The sequence below is a fragment of the Lonchura striata genome, chromosome 3 (genome assembly GCF_050655825.1).
Source record: "Lonchura striata isolate lonStrDom1 chromosome 3, ASM5065582v1, whole genome shotgun sequence".
NCBI lineage: Eukaryota > Metazoa > Chordata > Aves > Passeriformes > Estrildidae > Lonchura > Lonchura striata.
The window spans coordinates 25,086,083-25,106,532 of record NC_140705.1 but is presented as its reverse complement, the minus strand read 5'-3'; the positions used below and the strand labels follow the sequence as shown (position 1 = coordinate 25,106,532).

At 41.7% G+C, this 20,450-nt stretch overlaps 1 protein-coding gene across 30 annotated transcripts in view; it reads left to right on the top strand.

The window, feature by feature from the left end:
• Window positions 1-20,450, top strand: part of LOC110482163 (dystonin) — a 283,630-nt gene that overhangs the window by 14,271 nt on the left and 248,909 nt on the right. For 21 of the 30 annotated variants that reach the window (XM_085574702.1, XM_085574701.1, XM_085574705.1 and 18 more), the window contains exons 3-4: window positions 2,726-2,914; window positions 18,506-18,713. In XM_085574702.1, coding sequence (XP_085430828.1) covers window positions 2,726-2,914; window positions 18,506-18,713 — 397 coding nt within the window. Of the gene's footprint in view, window positions 1-2,725; window positions 2,915-12,285; window positions 12,512-18,185; window positions 18,362-18,505; window positions 18,714-20,020; window positions 20,201-20,450 lie in introns of those variants that run through there. The other 9 variants (XM_021551194.4, XM_085574700.1, XM_085574692.1 and 6 more) reach the window with 5 other exon arrangements.

The window sequence follows — 20,450 nt, the reverse complement described above, 5'->3', positions numbered from 1 at the left end:
TTTTTTGGATTTGAATCTTTGCTCTGGCAAAGTCCCATTGCATGAATGAGTAAGCATTTTAGGATTTGGTCTGAGGACTCTGCCCTTGTAACATTATCTTTGTAGACACAGAATTTATTTTCCACCTGAAATCATGATCCTCCGCCTTTATCACATTATAATCCTCCTCACAGCAACAATTTGTGATACTGCAGGCAGATTATGACTTCAAGAGAAGAATGAGCCTCAGCAAACAGAAGCAGATGAGCTCTTAAAGAGATAAAGATCACATTTTCTTGCTAGTAATAAAGAGCAAAAGTGAAAAAATACAGAAAATATCAAGGTGAAATGTTGTCAATAAACAGATTTTTCTGGAAATCACAAGTGAATTTTTCATATTGAAATATAATAATCAATAAACCTAGACATATTTTTTAAGGTGAAGCCACTTGGTGAGACAGATCCACATATTTAAATCCCTATTTGGCATGTGTTTCTAAGCACTTTTAGAGCTGCTTAGCTTCTATCAAATTCTTCTGTTACATAAACATACTTTCCCAAAGAGTTTTATCCAGCTAATGGGATGGGAGTGTAGTGAGGGAGCAGTGCAGGGTATATCACAAGGCTTTGGCCAGTGACCCTCACATAAATAAACCATAATGCATTTAACATTTAGAAAATCTATTCTGATTTCAGAACTTGGAATAGATTTGCTGGGTGTTTTGATCTCTTAAGGAATCCCTGGTGCACACTGGCATATTTTTCTAAAAGAAAATTTCCACAAGCAGTAAGCCATGCTGTAGCAGGCTCCCTAAGTTGCATTTTTCCCTCTTATTCCGACTAGTCCCTAGTACCATGTTGAATGATACATTGTAAGTATATGTTAGCTATTTCACAGTGCAGAAAGAAAATGGGGCAATAAGCTTTCCTGCTGCAATAGTGTGGCAGAGTCTCCGATTCACATCTTCGCATGTTTGGAGATCCTCCTAAATCTGCACAGATCTGCTGGCTGCAGTGGCTTCCACTGCACTGCTTGCTTTGGCTGATGCGGGCAGGGTCCTGCTTCCATTCAGACACGGCTGTCAGGGTCTTCCTCACCTCAACTCTGAATGATTCCATTGCTTCCATAGAGTCGGAGGCATCATAAATTATTCAGGAAATATTGGCTGTACCTTTGCATCATATGTATTGCACAGCCCTGATACACTGCATACATGAACCTCCCAGACTAAGTAGACTTGGGCTCTATTTCTATCCCTTCTCTCCAGTGTTCATGTGTAGAAGGTTGTTCCTTGAAAGATACTTCACCTTTCCACTTCAACCTTTTTACATCATCTGTTGCATGCAATGTGTATATATAGTAATTACTAGCATGTGTATGTAAATGTGTGTTTGTGTATTTTGGCTGTTTAAGTGTATATTTACCTCATGTGGAACACATTTAAATAATGAAGATAGCTGTTTGTCCATCTGAGTGTCCAGGACAGATACTGTTTTCCCTTACAGTCTCATGAACATCAGTGGAGGAAATCCAGTTTTCACAGAGCCATACTTTTGATTGTTTCAATTTACCAACATAACAGCATTTTAGCACAACTCTTCCGTGCTGATTTCCTAATTAAAACAACACCAAAATTGAAAAACAAATCACAAAACCCAAAAGCTAATGAAAAGGGGTAGCAAAAGAATAGCAGATTTATATGGAAATGTACTTTTCCCACTAGTTTTCTGCTGGCAGGAATTCAGGATATTTAGATTCACAGCATAGATTTCGGCAGTTTTATCTGAAATCTAACCTCGCAGAAGTTGGATTTTAAAATGCTGACTTTGTTGCATAATGACTTAATAAGCTGGTATTCTACTAGAAGAAAAAAGAAAGTAGAAAATTAGAAATTGTTGCATGTATTCTTGGTTTTAAAAAGAAATATAGTCCTTAAACTCCAGACTGTCACTAAGGACAGATTTGGCTCACCTATTCTGAAAGCTGATATGACTAAGTGAATGAATATTTACAACCTGGCCAAGTTTAATATCAACCAACATTGTATTCAGTACAAATGGCCCTTGTCAGACTTGTGCATGCTCATGAGGGGACTCCGTGAAATGAGAGAATGCTCATTGTAAATGCTCTGCAGGTAGCAATAAAAGGATAGCATTATACATGTTGCCATTAAAGGAATGAAATTCTGTAAGGCCGTGAGCCGTTCTGGATGATGTTCAGAGGTTTTCCCAGAAAGCCTCTAAAAAGCATCTCTGAAGGGCAGCTTTTCCTGAGTTTATTAATTTGGCCAAATATACCTGTATTTCTGAGACAATATAATTGTTGCCACCTATAAATTTTTCTTCACTTTCATTCTCAGGAAAAGGTCCATGTTTTCAGCCCATGCTTCCTAAAACAACTTCTCATGAAGCCAAGAATTAACCTGGAAAATTTTAATTATAAATTTTAAATTAAAACTTTTTAGGTATAAATAACTAGAAGTGTGAGCTTATAAAGAAAATCAACTGGAGTTACTGTTATTGGCTGTGTCTATAATACATACAATTCAGCAACATAAATCAGATATGATATTACCAGCACTTGGCAACATCTCTTTATTGCTACATGCAGTATATATGAACATGATATTAATTTAAGGTGAGCATGCCTGTACCTTGAGTTGTTAAGATCCAGTGTGATTTTGTAGTTGTGACACAGCTCCATTTTGGGAGATGCCAAACACGATGATTCGTTTTTCTCTTACAGGGCTTTAGATCAAGCCCTCGCCATGCCAGAAGACGAGTGACACCTCGCCTGGAGGAAACACAACCCATAGTGGAAGCTCACCACCTCAGTGAGCAGGAAACTGCTGTAAGAAAAAGAAAAATCAAGAAAAGCAGCCGAGTCCAACCAGAATTTTACCATTCTGTTCAAGTCACCCCAACTCGAAAACCTGTAAGTGTTCTACCTTTAGGGATAAATAGCAGTTATATTTAGAGGCATGTAATATAATTCTAATTTTTGGACAATTCATATTCTCTTCCTCAATTTAAAAACCTTTTCAGTTCTCATATTCAGCAGCAAATCCAAAGCTGGTAAGACTGTATTTAACATTGATGCATAATTCTAAAAAATAATTCTCTTCTGAAGAGGGTTGTTTAAATGTTGATTTTTGAAATTTATTATTTAGACTATAAACTATAATCAAATTAGATATTAAAATTTATATTTTTATAGTAATATTAGCAGGTTTTTATAGCAAACGTACATTTTATTTAAATTTCTTACATTTAACAGAGATGCTATGTACTGTACTAAATTTATATTAAATATCATTACTAGATTCAATTTTGAGATCTCTTCTACTTTTTACAGTGTTTATAATTTTCTGCTCAACAAAACTTAGATCAAATCTCATAATTCTTTGCTCCTCAGCTAGATTTACACACAGCTCTTTTAATACTGATAACCTACTTTTAGTATGGAAATATGACAGTTTGTTGAGACATACAGTTCCTAATGTAAATTTGCATGAAGCCCTATTCTGTCCTGCAGGCATAATGCATTTCTCTTTTTAATGAGAGCTCATTGCTTTGACACATTTTCTGAAGAACTTTTCTGTGCCAGTGTTATGGGGCTTGAACAACTTTTATAAAGTCAGTATTTTTAAAGAGGTAATTATTGAGCATATCCTAGACCAGATTATCTTGAAGTTCCTGGAACCGAACTGAGCCTTCCTAGATTGGTGCTAACTAAGCACCAAGAATTATCAGTGAGCTCTGAAGACGGTTTGAGGAAGCATTCCTTAGTGGAATTACATTGCCTGAGAGAACAAGGAACTTCTGCAAAGAAAGCCATAGCTGCCAACAACTGCCAGAATTTTTACCTAGTATCTGAATTTCTCTGCTTTTGCTTGACTAGTCCCCATTTTCCTCTGTTCTCTCATGCTTCTATTTATGGTTTATTTTACACTGCTTATGTTTTTGTGTTTAATTTGAGCTGATGGGTTTGTCTTCTACTCTTCTTAAAGGATCTGCTGTCACTTTCTTCTCAACCATCTCCCTTTCACTCCCATCTTATCTTACTTTCTAGACTAATTGTCTAGCTCTGTTACTCTTACTAGGTCTCTAGCCTCTCATCAGGCTCCCTCTGTTCTGGTCCTTTCCCTGCTTTGTTGTTCTTTGTTCTTCCTTCATCTCTTCCATCATCAACCCTTATTTTCCATATCACACTTCTTGGTTTTTTTTTTTTTTTTTTTTTTTTTAATTCCCTTTTTTGTTTGATTGTTCATATTTTTTCCCATGGTAGGCCTGTGCCAAGGGTAAGCCTGCCTGTCACTGCTGAGGCTGTAATCAATTTCCACTGCTTACCAACATTGGAAAAAGAGCATCAGTGCCACTGAATTAAAGAGCTAAAACTGTAGAAATAGTGTAAGCAGCAAAAAAAGCTTGGAAGAATGTATTAGTTATGCTAAGAAAGCCCTACTTTTCCCAAAAAGTCAGTAACATATCAGGGATCTAAGGACCATCAAAATAAGAAATATAAGAATAGAAAATGTGCAGTGTTACTATATAACTTCACTTTTGTATCATTTCATGCGTCTGCTGTGTCTTCTAAGATCTACCACTATGTCCTAGGTTTCAGTGAAACAATAATAAATCCCAGATTTAGAGAAAACTTCTCTCAGTGCTGTCACCATTATGTCACTTCCTTGAAATTGCTTTTGCAGTGTATCTTTTATACAGTCATATTGCTCTTTTGATAGCTTTTCCTTCTACAGCCTTGATGAATGCACATTTCTACCAAAAAATGAATAAATTATCTTCATTATACTACAATCCAGAAAACAAAAGTCACCAATTTAATTTCTCATGGACATGTAAGTTATTTTGAGTGTATTATTAATGCCATGGTGACAGGGTGAGTAAGGTTTATGCCACTGCCATGACAAATCACTGCAGTGTTGTGAAGTTCCAGGCAGTCACCAGGATGTCCATCCTGCAGTTTATTGCATTTTCATCCCACTTAGTCTCAATGTCTTAAAGCTGAGAGACTTTTGACCTTCATCTTTGTACAGTTTTACAGGATTCAGTGCCAGAAATGCTCTTGTTAATCTACATAATTTCTTTCCCCTTTCCCCTCCTGGTACTCCTAGCTCTGTCCACTTGAACCACTCTAAATAAAAAATCTTCTGCCTTGATGTTTACATTATGGCCATATTCTGCTGAGTCATCACTTGAAAAAAGTCCTGTATGATATCTGCTACCCAGAAGATATAATTTCTCCTCATAAACCTGTTCTCCTATTTGTTTTTTTTCCCCTCCTCATGCCTTTTTGTCCCTTTTTTTTCCGACAAGAATGGTATCTCTAAAATAGCTATAAAAGAACCTTAGGGAAAGCTTTTTCTTTGCTCCAGCAAAATTTGAAGTCCTGAAATATGTTAGCCTGTTTTGCTGTCATATTAAGATACATGCATAAAGACTTTTCAGATATTTCACTTAAGGCTTTGGTGGATATTTAGATGCTAGGCTTTCTTATTCTTCCTATGTTAGACTATTTTTTATTTGGTTGGTTTTGTTGTGTCTAAATCTTGTTTTGCAGTTTCCTAGCTGCTGCTATAATTATCTGAATTTGCTTGTATTATTTTTTACTTCCTGCATAGCAATCTGAGATCTTTCCAGTATTGTTCCTGATCTTGCCAGAACTAAATTAGTTATAATTGTTTGGATGGGAGTAATCCCGCTGAAGACAATAATTACTCCACTTGAATATCTGCATGAGGAGATGTTTGCAGAAATAGAACATTAGTTTTCTTTGAAAATTTAATTTTTTTTTACACCTTCCAGGTTAACAAAGTTTATAAGCCATTTTCACTTTTATTTATCTTACTCTAGCGCAACATGAACATAGTGCTGAGGCTTCCCCTTGTGGGGCACATTATTATATCTCATGCCCTCTAGATTGCCCTCTCATTAGTGGCTGTATTATTTATGCTGATATTCTCTATAGGTGACAGTTTTACATCAGCTTCATATGGAGGAGAGTCCAGATACACACTACTGACATGTACATTGAATTTTTGAACACAAGGGAGAACTCTTGAGAAAAACTGTGGTTTTTAGGTTGGTGTCATTGCATGCAAGTCAAAGGAGTGTTTCATATTGCTCCTTTCACAGACTGGGTACCTGATTCTGTTAAATTTTCTGAGGGTGTGGAAGGATGTGCAAAAATCTCTTGTGAGCTTGCTGCTGCCTAGCAATACTTCTCCAGGGCAGATTTTAAACTGAGGGTTCTATTACAAGCATTTTGAAAATATTATCTATATTTTAAATAGTGCTTCTGCTCTGAAGCAAAGTATAAAATGCAGCAAGTTATTAATAGGTGGCCTTGAGTTTGTGTAAACATATGTGGCTCCTGAGCTGTGGGATCAGTTAGGTGTAGTTCTGCCAAACAATATTTGTATGAACATAATTGAAAAGAGATGCTGTCAAAGCAGCATCTTTTGACATCTCCATTGTTAAATGATTTGATGGGCTCCTAAATGACTCATGCAGACACCAGGATTATTTACAATCATGACATGTAGTACCAAAATTTGCACTTTTGTTTGTCATGATCACTCTAAGACATGGTAGATGAGACTGTGGAGACAGGGTGATAAATAAACCTGTTTTCTTCACTTTCAGATGTGAAAGCCCTCTTTCTACTCAAAAGCCTTGTACTTTACAAATCCAAAGATGATCTATTTTGCCCTAGAACTGTAGCAACAGCATGTATTGAAATGATTAGCTAGTGAATATTGTTACAAAGAAAAGTATTTCTGAAGTAACCTGCAAAGAACAAACTAATGACAAATTATCTCAGAAGCACTGATGATTGTAGGTATTCCTCAGGGTCTCCCAATTTACCTGTTTCTAATTATTTAAGGAATGGCCTTTGCTGAAGCAATTTAGCAACTTAGGAGTGGGTACAACATCACTACAAGTCACTACAAGGAAAACAGGGAGAGGTCAGATGTCTGGGAGGTCACATGTGAAAAAAAATTATGTGGGCAGCTTCATTTGGCTCCACTGAGACTAATCCCATGGCCAAAGTGAAAGTTGCACGATGAATACCCTGATAAAGAAACCATGAAAGCAAAGTTTGATCAATTTTTAATGCATGTAAAACAATAAGCTGTCCAATTCAAGGTCTTGTCAGCTATCCTGGTTTACTTATATGCTGTGTTTTAGCCTTAGAACTTATGAGAAAATCAGTATTAGAATTCTGTCAGCAAAATACTTAGAGTTTTTTTAAAATATCTGATACTAAATAATTTATAGAAGTTCCACAAGTCTCTAATTTCTGACACCTTACTTGAGAATATTTTTATATCGATAAAGTTTTCTACAGGGCCCTTTAGGAGTTTTTAATATGCCTCATTAAATAATATTAATTTCATTAATTTCCATTTATTCTTACTCTGATGTTATGTACTAATTTTCCAGTACCACTATGTCTCATTAAATAATATCAATTTCATTAATTTCCATTTATTCTTACTCTGATGTTATGTACTAATTTTCCAGTACCACTATGTCCTTTGCATGCTATTTGAATGACCTAAAACATATGAGATACAAATATTGCCCCTCTGCACAAGATGTGGTTATTTCCAACTATTAGCTATTTAATCTGTAGATTGCATTCGTATCTTCTTTCTTTTGGAGACATCTGCTCATGCTGGATTGTGTCTCCTGTGAATTGCATTTAGAAGCAAACTTGGCAAAACATTATCATGCCATCTTTCACTTTCAGCATTTTTATTAACATTTTATTAACGCTCTCAAACGTATAGCAAAGCTGTGAGCTGTCAGATTCTGCACACACGTGTGCACACACACATGCACGGGTCCTTGCTCAGGACAATCTGAGCACAGCCACAATGAACAAACACAGGGAACATGTGAATCCATTTAAAAAGAGAAATAAGAACTGCATTTTTTTCATTTTTAAGGCAGCTATGGCTTAGCCTGGCTTGCAGCTAAACATTAACAACACCATAGAACTGTTTGCTCACTCCCCTCAGTAGGATGGGGAAGAGAGTAAGAAAAAGGTAAAACTTGTGGGTAGAGAGAAGGTTTAATCAGACCAAAAAAGAAGGGAAAATAATAAGAATTACAAAGCAATGTACAAAACAAGTGATGCCCAGTGCATTTGCACGCTGACTGATGCCCAGGCAGTCCCTGATCAGTTGGCTGCCACCCTCACTCAGCTTCCCCCAGCTCAGCATGATGCCTTAGGTAGGGAACATCCCTGGTCAGTTGGGGTCAGCCGTCCCAGCTGTGTCACCTCCCAGCTGCTTGTGCTGGCAGGGCAGCATGAGAAGCTGAAGAGCCATTGATGTAGTGTCAGCCATGCTCACCAATGACTCAATCATCAGTGTGTTAGCAACATTAAATCTTAAACCTTAAATCCAAAACATGGCGCTGTACCAGCTACTAGGAATCAAAATCCCACAGCTGAAACCAGCACAAAGACTTAAACAGTATTGATGGGGATTTTGAGAAGGTCCTGACAGTTTATTGGGTGATGGTTTCATGAAGTTTTTAACAAGATTTAAGCATCTGGCCATCTTAAACATTTAAAAAAAATATCTCAAGGAACCTATTTTAGGTGCGCAGGATCTTTGCAAATATGACTATTAATGCTAAATCCAGTCATGTTTGAAATTAAGAGAAAGCTTTCAGTGGCCATTAGGTTGACTTTGAAGTTAGTTCTTTTTCCAAGAGACTGTTTACATCTCTTTTTTGGATTGCTTTTATGGGTTTTCTTATAGCAAGTAACTCCTCACTGATAAATTCTTCATAAACGGTTTTGCCCAGAGAGTTCATTTTCCCGCTGTTCTTCCAGCTTCTGTGACCTCCTCCCTTGCTGCCTGCTCCTGATTTCCTCTTGGCTGCTTTTCCCTCTCCACCCAACAGCTCATCCATTGCGTTACAGCAATTGCCCGTTTCTTCCACTCCTTTTGCCCAGCTCCCAGGCAGTTTAGGTTTTTGAAGGGATTTCTTAAAGGTGTATTGCCATGACTTTCACTAGGCCCTGGAGGTGATTGCATTACTATTTTAAAACTACTTTTTTTCTAAAACACAATAGTGATATATTAAGAATTAGATCTGGGACTTAAAATTATTATTTTCTTTCTAGTGTTTTTTTTCCCTATACATGCGTTACTACAGCTATTAAGCATAGTACAAAAGAAACAAATTTATTGCAATAGGGCTAATAATTAATAACACATGAAAGGAAAAAGACACAAGAAATAAGCATAGCAGAAACAGTACAAATCTATATTTAGAGCCCCTTAACTGACTTCACTGATAGCTCTTATCTGGAGGGTTAAGGTCATTTGAATTAATTGTCCCATGTGGTGACAGATCATGCTTGTTTTGGATATATTTACTAAGATTTAAAGTTACATGGTTGAAAATTGCATCAAATTTGTTCTTTTTCTGTACACCATTGCAAATTATCCTGTACCTGTGGGCAAAGCTCTCAAATATAGCAGGATTTTTTTTGATAGGTGAGCAGATTTCATATGGTTTTTATTTTGTCTGAGCCAACTTTCACTCTCAGGGCAAATGCTTATTTAGTGAAAATGGGATGAGAGCTTAAACCAGTCTAACTCTCTTCCATCTAAAGTGTTCAAAGAGGGTCAAGGTGAACCCTTCATCCTTGGAGCTGAAGCTAACCTGCTACTAAATTAGAAGTGAATGAGAGAAAATATTCTTCAAATGTTGTATCTAAAAAATAGAGTTCCAAAACTCTGGCTTGAAAAATGTCAACTTTTTTTGCCATCATCATTTTGCCATGATTTCTATTAACTGGGATTTTGTGTTCATTGATAAAATTTTACTACATGCATGCAGCAATAGCCTCACTGAGAAATTAAAATTTTGGCTGTTCAGAATTCTTCTTTTTTTAAAGCCCACTGTCATTCTGGAAGAGCTAGTAATAGAAACCTAAGCTGCTAAAATGTGCTAGCAGTCTTAACTGTAAGAAAAAAATGTTTTATGTATGTGATTATAAATGGTAAATTCTGTACAGTAGCTGAAAGCAGGTTAAAGAAAATTAATCAGCTCTGATCTTATTGATAGTGTTGTTTGCACAGCTTAGAATGACCAGTAATTGTCTCACAGATGCATAGTGATCATAGTCTAAATGCAGATGTTTCCTTTTCCTTTACTGCTACAAGAATCACTCTTCAGAGTTGTATTGTGTAACATCCTACAGTGGCACATAAAAGTACATCTTTATATAGCAAGGGATCCCTTATCCATTTGTATTTATATATAACACTACACATGGATATGATGTTGAAAGAATAGTTTGGCAGAGGCAAGTGTTCCGGTATTATCAAGCACTGGAATTAAGGTTCCACGTGCAGCTTTAATTCAGTGGATTATGCATCTGCGTTGTCACAGAGGCTTTAATTGTATGATGGTGCACTGGTTTTTCACAGGATGTATTCTGTATTCATCATAGGGTGGAATTGCTCTTAGGATGACTTTTATGTGTAGGAGTTCTGCTGCAGAAGTTGTAAAGTGTATAAATGAATAAAACAGGAGATTGCAGGAAGACAGAGGATCTCTCATTTCTTTAAAAAGAGTGAGTGCTGCTTTGGAGATTGAAGGGTGGGCACAGGGTCACTAAATAAGCTGAGCAACTGGCTTAAAACTTTTTTTATCTTCCATGTTCTAACAGCCTGAATCAAAGCATGTAGCTGGGTTTATGGAAGTTCTTAAGCTGCCATTCACCACTGAACTCTGTGTCTGCCATAGTCCGAGCATTATTGACACATAATATGAATAGCTTTTACAAGATCCCTGGCATCTCAATTTGACCTAAGTAAAAAAAAAATTGACGTCCTGGTTTAGTTTGCATCCTGTGTCATGGGAGTGAAACAGTCAGATGCTACTGTAGTGATGAGCACCAGAACCCAGTCTATTAAATAATAGTTCCCTCTTCACATTAGTATTTGAATACCATGAAGCAAGTTAAGTTCTAGGGCTGCCCATTGAACTGAGGATAACAAACAAAACACTGAATAACTGTTTGTGGAGTGAATATCACTCAACATTTGCACTAAATAAGAGCAAGACTTTTATTAAGAAAATTACTGAGGATGTAATAGTATATAATCACATCATTATGACTGCATCGTAATATACAAATAAACAGACTAAATCAAGGCTGCATGGTGAACCTTTAGCCTGGGATTTGGTAACATTTTAATACTTAACTTTGCAGCCTTAACAGAAGTATTGTAATAGGAACTTTGTATTTAATTTCCTACTGTTGTAAAAAACAAAGTGGAAAAACTCAGCTCTATAGCTTATTGGCAGGCTTTGGCAGTTTCACTCCAATATGGAAAATTCAGTTGGATTTCAGGGACAGCATTTGTATTCCTCATATGAATCAGTAACACAGGGGAGAAGGTATTTTTTTTCCTAGAGGAACTCTCAAATATTTGCTAATGGCCAGAGCTGGGTTGAAATTTCCCTTTCCTTCCAGGCTTCTTAAGGCAATGAGCTTTCCTGTGCTCATTCTTCCCAAGTGTGGCTGTTTCTCCTATGTCTCCTCCAGCCTGCTCCTGACCTGCCTCTACCAACTCCTTCTTCACTGTCCAGTCCTCACTCCTCTATTGACCTTGGCCCTTCTGGTCTTGCTCTGCCAGCTCTTGTTTCACTCCTGCATGTCACAGCCCTTCCCAGGTTCTCCTGATCAGTCCTCTCATTATTCTGAGGCATTTGTTCAAGCTGTCTCTTTGATTTCTGTGCCCCCCCTGTGGCCCCTGGTTGCATACTCCATTCCTTGGCTCTTGTCCTTCTCTGAAACCTTCTCACACACAGCTCATACCTTCCTTCTTCATTAAACTGCCTTGTTCAAAGCCTCTTGCAGAGGCAGCTCCAGTTTCATGCCAGCATGTTGGATCCTTAGCTCTTCTCCAATCTGCATCCTCCAGCACTGATGGTTACTAATCCCAACAGTTACCCTGCGGGTCTTTATCCACAGAGTCTGCTGCTCCCTTGAATGCTTTCCAGCTGCAGCTCCCAGACTCTGTCAGGCTGTGCTTGTCCCTCAGGCTCTCAGTCCCAGTGTATTTCTCCAGCCCTTTCCTGCAGCATGCTCAGGCTCTCAGTCCCAGTGTATTTCTCCAGCCCTTTCCTGCAGCATGCTCAGGCTCTCAGTCCCAGTGTATTTCTCCAGCCCTTTCCTGCAGCATGCTGGTTCCGGTGTTTGTCCTCTTCACATTCACATCATACGGCTTCTTCCTCTCGCTGGCTGTGCACGGCTGAGCCGGTCACGGAGAGCATAAAGGAAAAGTCTCCTGCCTCTCAGGTCTGGTGCCTGCCTTGCCCTGCTCTCCATGCCTCTTGTCTGCATTGCCACCAACCTGAAATCATGGCAAGCAATGATTAAATGCAAAGATTAGTTTTGCCTCTGGATCTCCGAGCTGGAAGGATCCTGGTCAGCTCCTTGATGGGGATGGTAGGTGTCCCAAGCGTGGAGGTAAGAGCTGTAAGGGTGAAATTTGCTTTGTCATTCTGTGATGGTGGGGTATTGGTCTGGCAGATCTGAAACCCCTGGGAGACTCTGTTTAGGGGATGCCAATCTGAAGGGATTTTTCAGAGATGTTGAAGATATTTTAGTTGAGGAATCTGAACCTTGATTTAAAAAGTCTGGCAAAATAACATTGGTAGTTACCTGAACACTAGGAATAGTTAAATCAAGCTATTTACTTTTGCAAGGAAGAACTACTAGTAGGTGAGGAGAGATTAAAAGAAGTTCACTTGCTCAGCAAAACTGAAAGAAGGTGAGAGGGGGGATAGAATGCAAGCTATGAATACATTGGGGAAGCAAAAAAGGTTATTTAAGGAAATGAACCTTGTTGTTGCAAAAAAACCCCAAAAGACCACGAATAAGGTTGAGGTGGCAACTAGAAGATCCCTTGTAATCAAGACAGCAGGAAGTTCTGCAGCAGTTTTCCTGTCAGAATAGTGAGATCAAACACAAACTTTAAAAGCTTTACTTTATACTCCATGATGGCAGGGATAGCAGATGATATTTATATCTCAAAGACTTATCACTCTGACAAATGTAGACAGATTTTTCACAAAGATAGCAAAAGACTTATATCTAGCTTAAGGCATATTCATATTTGAAGTATCCATCCCAAAGTTTACAGTCTTCTCAAAAAAAGATCACTGGGATTTTTTTAGTGTTTACAAATTTTTTAGTGTTTACAAACTGGATGTTTTCATAATCTTGCTCTTGGCTTCTCAGCCAGCTTTGACTGAAAATTTTCAAGAAAATTAAACCTTGGGAAGGAAATATTTTCAAGCAAACTTAAGATAAAGAAACTCAAAATTGATTTTATAAGAGAAAATCTCATAATTTAATTATTAAAACTGGTGTGTGTAATTATAAGGATATGTATTTTCAAATAGTTTAATATTGATTGATTGCTGGATCAAGTCTTCAAACTTAGTTCTAAAACACGGATGATAGAATAAATGCCGAATGCTTATTTCCATCTTCTCCTACCTTTAGAAAGAAAGAATGTAAGTTCTCTATACAGAGCAAGTAGATATTGCCTTGGTGTTTGAAAAGCCTACCTGTTTGCAAAGACAGTTTAACATAGAGCCAGACCCTGGATGATCAGGAGTTTCAGATTTAATGTATTTGCCTTCCAGCTCTCTGCTTATTTTTCATGACACTAAAGTTAAACCCAGAAACTCTGTAGTAATTTTCATATTGCCCGATAACATATGTACTTGGAAGTATGGATGTCCTCTTAAGTGAGTGGCACAGAACTATGTCTGCATGTCCATTGGTGATTTTTTTTTAAAAAATTCATCACCACTGGCCTTACACTGTCCTTGTTTGTATTTTAATTTGTATGTTTTGAATTCTGGTAATTTCTGACAACATGCAGTCCCAAGGGACTAACATACATACTAGCCTGATTACATACATTGGATGTTTTGTGTTCTGCATTGCATTATCATCTACTTAGGTTAAAGTGGTAAATATTTACTAATGGGAACATTGAATTGCCCTAGATTTTGTCTTTAATTTGTTAAGTTATTTTACTTTAAAAGTTGATCCACTTTAATATCATTTTGTCTGGGATGTTAAAGGACAAAAATAGCCATTTGCTTTCAATTTATATTCTAAATTATTTTAAATTAGAAGGAATTTTGCTGAAACACACAGAGTAAAATCATTATTATAGTGCTTAATTTCTGTTGATATTTATCCATTTCCTGCAATGAGTATACTAAAATAAAATAATATATTCCAGGAATTCCGAGATAGTTTAGTATAATTGAAATATAAATAACTCATAACTAAACTGAAAATTAAATGTCAGTCAGTGTTGACCTGTACTTCCCACAGCTTCCAAAAACCAGTGTGAAAGGACTCACTGCAGTGGACAATTTTCTTAAAGATAAAATGTGAAAGTACAAACTGTTTGATTAGAATTCAGCTGGCCAGCACAATCTCTGATGTGTCATCGGGTTGGGGAATTTTTGTAATATGGATATAATTTGGTATCAACCTTGCAGCAGAGTTTCCCAGCTGGTTTGCCTGACCGAATTTAAAACCTGACCTCGGCTAATGCTTCCTCCCCTAGGAATGGAAGTGTACAGTCCCTGCTGTTCTTGACCCTTTCAGCTCCTATTTCCAGGTGGCTTACCTGATCTCTGGTGGTGTGCAATGCTCTACACCATGTACCAGCTACACCATCTTCCACTCAGTTTCTACTTCATCTTCTGCAGTGCCTCACCTATGACAAACAGCAATTCTTTCCCTCCTCAGGGGAAATCATGCCTTGGAACTTGGCCCTCTAACGAAAGTACACTAAATGCTTCTTTGAAATCATCGCCGTTACTGGAAGGCAGCTCGCTGTTACAGCACGGCTCCTGCAAACCCCGATCCGGTGAAGCCCCTTGCTAAGTCTCTAAGAGTAGGCCAAGTAAGGATGATCAATATTTTAGGGGACATAAAAGACACTCATGTAGCCCCCCACCAAAAGCATTGTGTATTATTAATGGGTGTTTTTCACTTTCACACAGCAATGCAATTTATGCAGCAATAACAGAAGTGCCTCACATATTTTAACAGAATATAACAACCTTTTTTCCCCCCCACGTGTTGTCCTAATGGGCCATGAACTTTTTTCAGAATGGCACAGATGTTCTGCATTATCTCCTATTTTTTAAACTGCTTAATATGTTGCTCTGATAATGGAATGCTTATTTGGGATTTACAACTCTATAATGGAAAATGTGTATGCTAGAAACATAGAGTCCAGTGGGATGAGTGGTACACAAACAGTGCCTGTGTGCAAAAGAGGAACAATTAATGAATTTGTATCAAAGTTGTTAATTTACTTGAGTAAAGTTCATTATCAGTTCATTATAAACACCTCTGGAATAACAAAGTAAAAAATATCTAGGTGCTCAGTATCTGTGTACACATTACTTAGATGTATCTCCATGCTGAATAAGAAAGTAAACTGTAATTAAGTTAGAAGTTGACATTTCTTAATGTTTTCCAGATTTTGTTGTTATGAAAAATTCCTTTCTGATCTTCCTACATTGCTCTGAAAATGAAACAATGTGGTTCTTGAAGAGTTAAAAAGCTAAAGTATGTTCTGATTATTCATTTGGTTACTGTATGTATCATTTAAGGTAGGATAACCTAAAAGCAGATAGCTAGTTGTAATACACACAGATGCCAAAGACTGCTCGACCATTGCCTGTTCAGTTTGATTCTCATAAAATATGAATGGAGTCTTCTCACATAGCTTATCTTCCAGTATTGTAGCAAAGCTGACTAAAAGCCAGACTCCTTTTCCCTAAAACTGACATCTCAATAGACCATTTGCAAATGGTGCACAGTGAATAACCACTCAACAGTATTTTTGGCTTCTACAGGTCGGAGGAGACGTTATGAAATATAATTATGGGCTATGAAGGCCTCTCTTGAAAAAAGGAAATCCTACTGGATAAAACTTATAGCTTACTTTCAAACATAAATCTGAGAGTTGAGAGATCTTCCCCAAAACTTCAATAGCAATTTCTACTGTACTTTGTTCTTGCATATTTCAGGCTGCTACATAAGTACTAACAAACTATTGCTATAGCACCTCACAACACTGTGTTTGGTCTCTTTCCAACTTTCATATTATAAGCTAGAAATGCAGAAGAAGAAAAAGACGGAAGTCAGAATCTATCTCTGTGGGTCTGTGTGATCCAAAGTTACTGAGGCTTGCTGATCAGCCAAAAGAAGGCACAGACCTGAAGCAGGATGTTCAGAGCTGGCATTAAAGGCAACACTTTCTCTTCTATGGCAAAAACTGGAGTGAAGGACAGGCTCAAAGGAACCTAATCCCTGACTAAGCACATGAGGGGCCCTGGTAGCCCCAGCTGGTACAGCAGCAAGCTGAGCACTTCCAGCTCTTATCAGGAAGACACCTATATGTGACCGTCCTGCTTTATGAGATCCAGTTTTAGCTTATTATACAAACTGACAGCAAAATAGTCCCTGCACTAAAACTAATTATGAAGGAAATCTGAGCTGCTATCAGACATCTCGTGTTTCTGTTTTTCTGCACTTACCTTTTGCTCTCTCTGCATCACAATACAATGAGCAAGAATTCAGTTAATTGGTTTTATGTATTCATTTTCTCCCTCACAACCCACATGTTTCAAAATTCACCATGGAGTACTTTACAAGGAGAAAAGAGAATTGGGACAGAAATGAAGAGGGTCAGAGGGAAAAAACACTAATAAGTGAAAATACTAATAAGTGATCTCCTCTTATTATAACAGATTATTTACCTTTATATTATTTTTTACTTTTATGCAAAGCAAAGACTGCATCATGTTGTTTCTCTGGATTATGCAGATTCTGAGTTTTAAATGGGTAAAGTACCCCCTATGACAGTAAAAAAAAACCAAAAAAACACAACCAGACAACAACAATATATTTTATCAGATCTCAATCACTGTACAAATTTATTTTTTAAGAAAAGTTACCCTTTAAGCCCCTTTATAGAAAAAAACAAAATTGAGAAAAGGGCTACAATACAAGCCTAAAATATTATCTGGTTTAGTATCAAATCTGGAATCCAGAATGGCTGAATGGGGCTGTTGGTGTGCAACAGAATATGCTGGCTTTAAACTGAAAGAGGGTAGATCTAGATTAGATATAAGGAAGTAAGCTTTCACTATGAAGTTCCAGTGAGGCACTGGAACAGGTTGCTGAGAGAAGCTGTGGAAATGCTCAAGGCCAGGTTGGATGGGGCTTTGTGCAACCTGGAAGCTGTCCCTGATCCCAGCAAAGGGGTTGGAACTAGATTGTCTTTAAAGGTCCCTTCCAACTCAAACAAAACTGTGAGTCTATGATTCTACTACACCTGTAAAAGTTGACAACAGCACACACCTAAAAATTAAAATAATTGGACAAGCATCAGGATGCACTTTTGAAAGGCTGTAACAGTAGCTCCCACATAAAATGACAGATCAAATCCATCATTTTCTTCTCTCATGCCTTGGAGAAACCACAAATCCCCTCAATCAGAAAATACAGAGTAAAAGTAATAGCACCTTGTTGTCCACTGTGTCCTGATAACATGTGTTTAATGACGTATCTTAAATTTCAACATGGTGCTGAACTGTTACTGTTCACACATCTCCGTTTCCCACTTTACCACAAACAGGGAAGCAGACATGGTAGCACTCCTCTCCCTGCATCAGTGTTTATTTAAATTTCTGGAAGAGCTCTTCTATGAGTAGCTGAGAAGCCTAAAAGTGGATGTAGTCTATGTGTGACCGAAGGCTGCCCATCGTGCTCGGCTGCCCGAAGGGGCTGCTCCGAGAAATCGTGCTCCTTCCTTCCCTCCTCCGCTCCGTCCCCGCTAGCCAGCCGCGCCGGGCTGCCCCCGGGAGCGCGGGGCAGGGGGAGGTCCGGGGCGGTAATAAAGAGCCGCCTTGGCTCCCGGCGGGCCTGGGTCTGTCCCGGGGGCGGATTCACCAGTAGCTCGGTGATGGCAAATCTTCCCCTTGTCCTGGCGGGGGAGCCAAACGCCTTCGATCTGTAGCCGGGAATGTTGATTTTTTTTTTTTTTTTTTTTTTTTTTTTTTTTTTTTTTTCCCGGTTGTTGTTGCTGCTGGGTTTATTGTTGGGGAAGTGGGAGGCTCATTTGCGAGCTGGTTGCCCAGCCGCAGGCCACGGCTCTACCCCGACGTCCCTCCAAATGCACTCCCGCTAAAGACCAGCTAGTTTTTGGAGGATCGCCCTGGGCACACGGCGCACGCACCCTTTTCTCCCTCTAAATTCACACCAATGGTGAGCGGCGGCCCTCTCCCCTATCCTCCTTTTCCCGTGAGATGCTTTTCCACGCCACGCGGGGCGGGTATTCGCCGGCGCCACCTGAGCCCCTTCGTCCCGAGCTGCTCCCCACGCACCCTGTCTGTCTGTCTCCCCCTGCAGAGCTCCGGCAACGCGTCCTACCGATGCTCCATGTCGTCCTCCGCCGATTTCTCCGACGAGGAGGACTTCAGCCAGAGGTCGGGGACGGTGTCGCCGGCGCCGGGGGACACGCTGCCCTGGAACCTGCCCAAACACGAGCGGTCCAAGCGGAAGATCCAGGGCGGCTCGGTGCTGGACCCCGCCGAGCGGGCCGTGCTACGCATCGCCGGTAAGGCGCGGTCGGGGGCGGCCGGGCAGGGGGCGGCCGGGGACCAGAGGGACCAGACCCCGTCCCTTCTCTTTCAGAGCGCGGCCCCGCCGGGCGGTGACTAAGCTCTTTGGCCGCCTTTTCCGGCTGGGCGAACTGATGCGTGTGGATGGTGAGCCGACACGCGCGCAGGTGCGCCCATTAAACTTTCATGCGAAAAGGCATCGGCGGCCGGGGGCTGCAGCCGCGGCGGGGGGCGGTTCAGCGCGGCCGGCGCTTTTTTCGGCCCACAAGGCCGAGGCAGCCCCCGGCCGCCCTGGATGGAAGCGGGGGCCGCCTGCAGCGCGGGGAGAGGCCGCAGCGGCCGATGATGCTCCGCGAGGGGCGGGGGACCAGGTGCCGGTCTTTGTCCGCTCGGGGCCGGGGCTGCGCTCGGGGTGGACGGGGATCGGAACGCAGCCGTCCCGATGTGCCGGAGGCGCCGACGGGCTCTGGTCCGCGGTCCGGCGACAACTGATGTCGAAAATAGGGCGGAGGCCGGCATCACCCTGGCGAAAGCTGGAAAACGCCTGTAAATGAATCCCGGAAAGATGCGGCGGTCCTCAGTGCTCCCTGAGGATACCGCTCTTGTTCTCCCCAACCACCGCGATTATGTATGCGCCTCCGTGGGTCCCTCCAGAACAACATTTCCCAGAGTAACCCATCCTAGCGGCGCCAGCAGCGGGGACAGCGCTGCGGAGCCGGGCTCCCACCAGCCGCAGGATGCAGCCGCGACTGGGGGGTTTGCGGAGCCGGGCGCCCGCCGTCCCCAGCGGGCAGGGTGTGCGGGACGGGGACCGGCGGGCCGGGGGCAGAGCAGCAGGGGCCGCCCCGGAGCGGGCCCGGCGGTGGGGTCAGGGCCGGGGGACAGCGGGGGGACGCAGGCGCGGCGGTGACACCTGCGGCGGGGCCGCGCCCGCCCCGCCCCTCCGCCGGGACTGCGGGAGCTCCCGGCCCCGCTGGCTGCCGGCTTGGGGTCCCGCCCCGCTCGGTCCCTGCCCGTGAGTGCAGTGTCCCACGGGCCCCGTCCGTGCTGCAGGCGCCGCGTCCCCGCCCCGGCAGCCGCCACCCTCCTCGTCGCGGGCGGGGGCGGGCGGTGGCAGAGCCGGCCGGCCCCGCAGGCGGAGCCGTGGCCATGGGGCTGGAGCCGGGGTCTGCGGCGGGGAGGCGGCGGCTGCCGCCGGGCTGGTGCCGCCCCTCCGCGCTCCGAGGGGCGGCTACCGAAACCCGAGCGGCCGCGGGGGCGTTTCATCGGCCGGGCTGGCAGCGCCGCCCCCCGCCCGCCCCCGCCGGCCGCTGCCGGGGCTGTTCTTGTGCCATCCCCGGAGCCGTGCGCCCGGAGCCGCACGGGCGGGCAGCGCTGGGCTAGCTGCCGGCCATGGCTGGCTACCTCTCCCCCGGCGCGTATTTCTACGCCGAGGAGCAGGAGTACCTGCAAGCCTACGAAGATGTCCTAGAGAGATACAAAGGTAGGGCAGTGCTCCCCGCCGTGCTGCCGCACCCGCCCGGCAGCTCGCCCCGCCGGGTGTGGCGGCTGCGGACCCGGGAGGCGCTGGCGGCCAGGTGGGGAAGATTGGTGGCCCGGCGTCCCTGCGAGCATCGGTCTGGGGGGAGCGGCCGTGGGCGGCTTGTGCCATAGATATAAATACCGTGTCACCTCACCAGTGAGTGACAGGCGCTCTGGTGTGTTTAAAAGTCGCTTTTTCGAGTGCAGTGCGG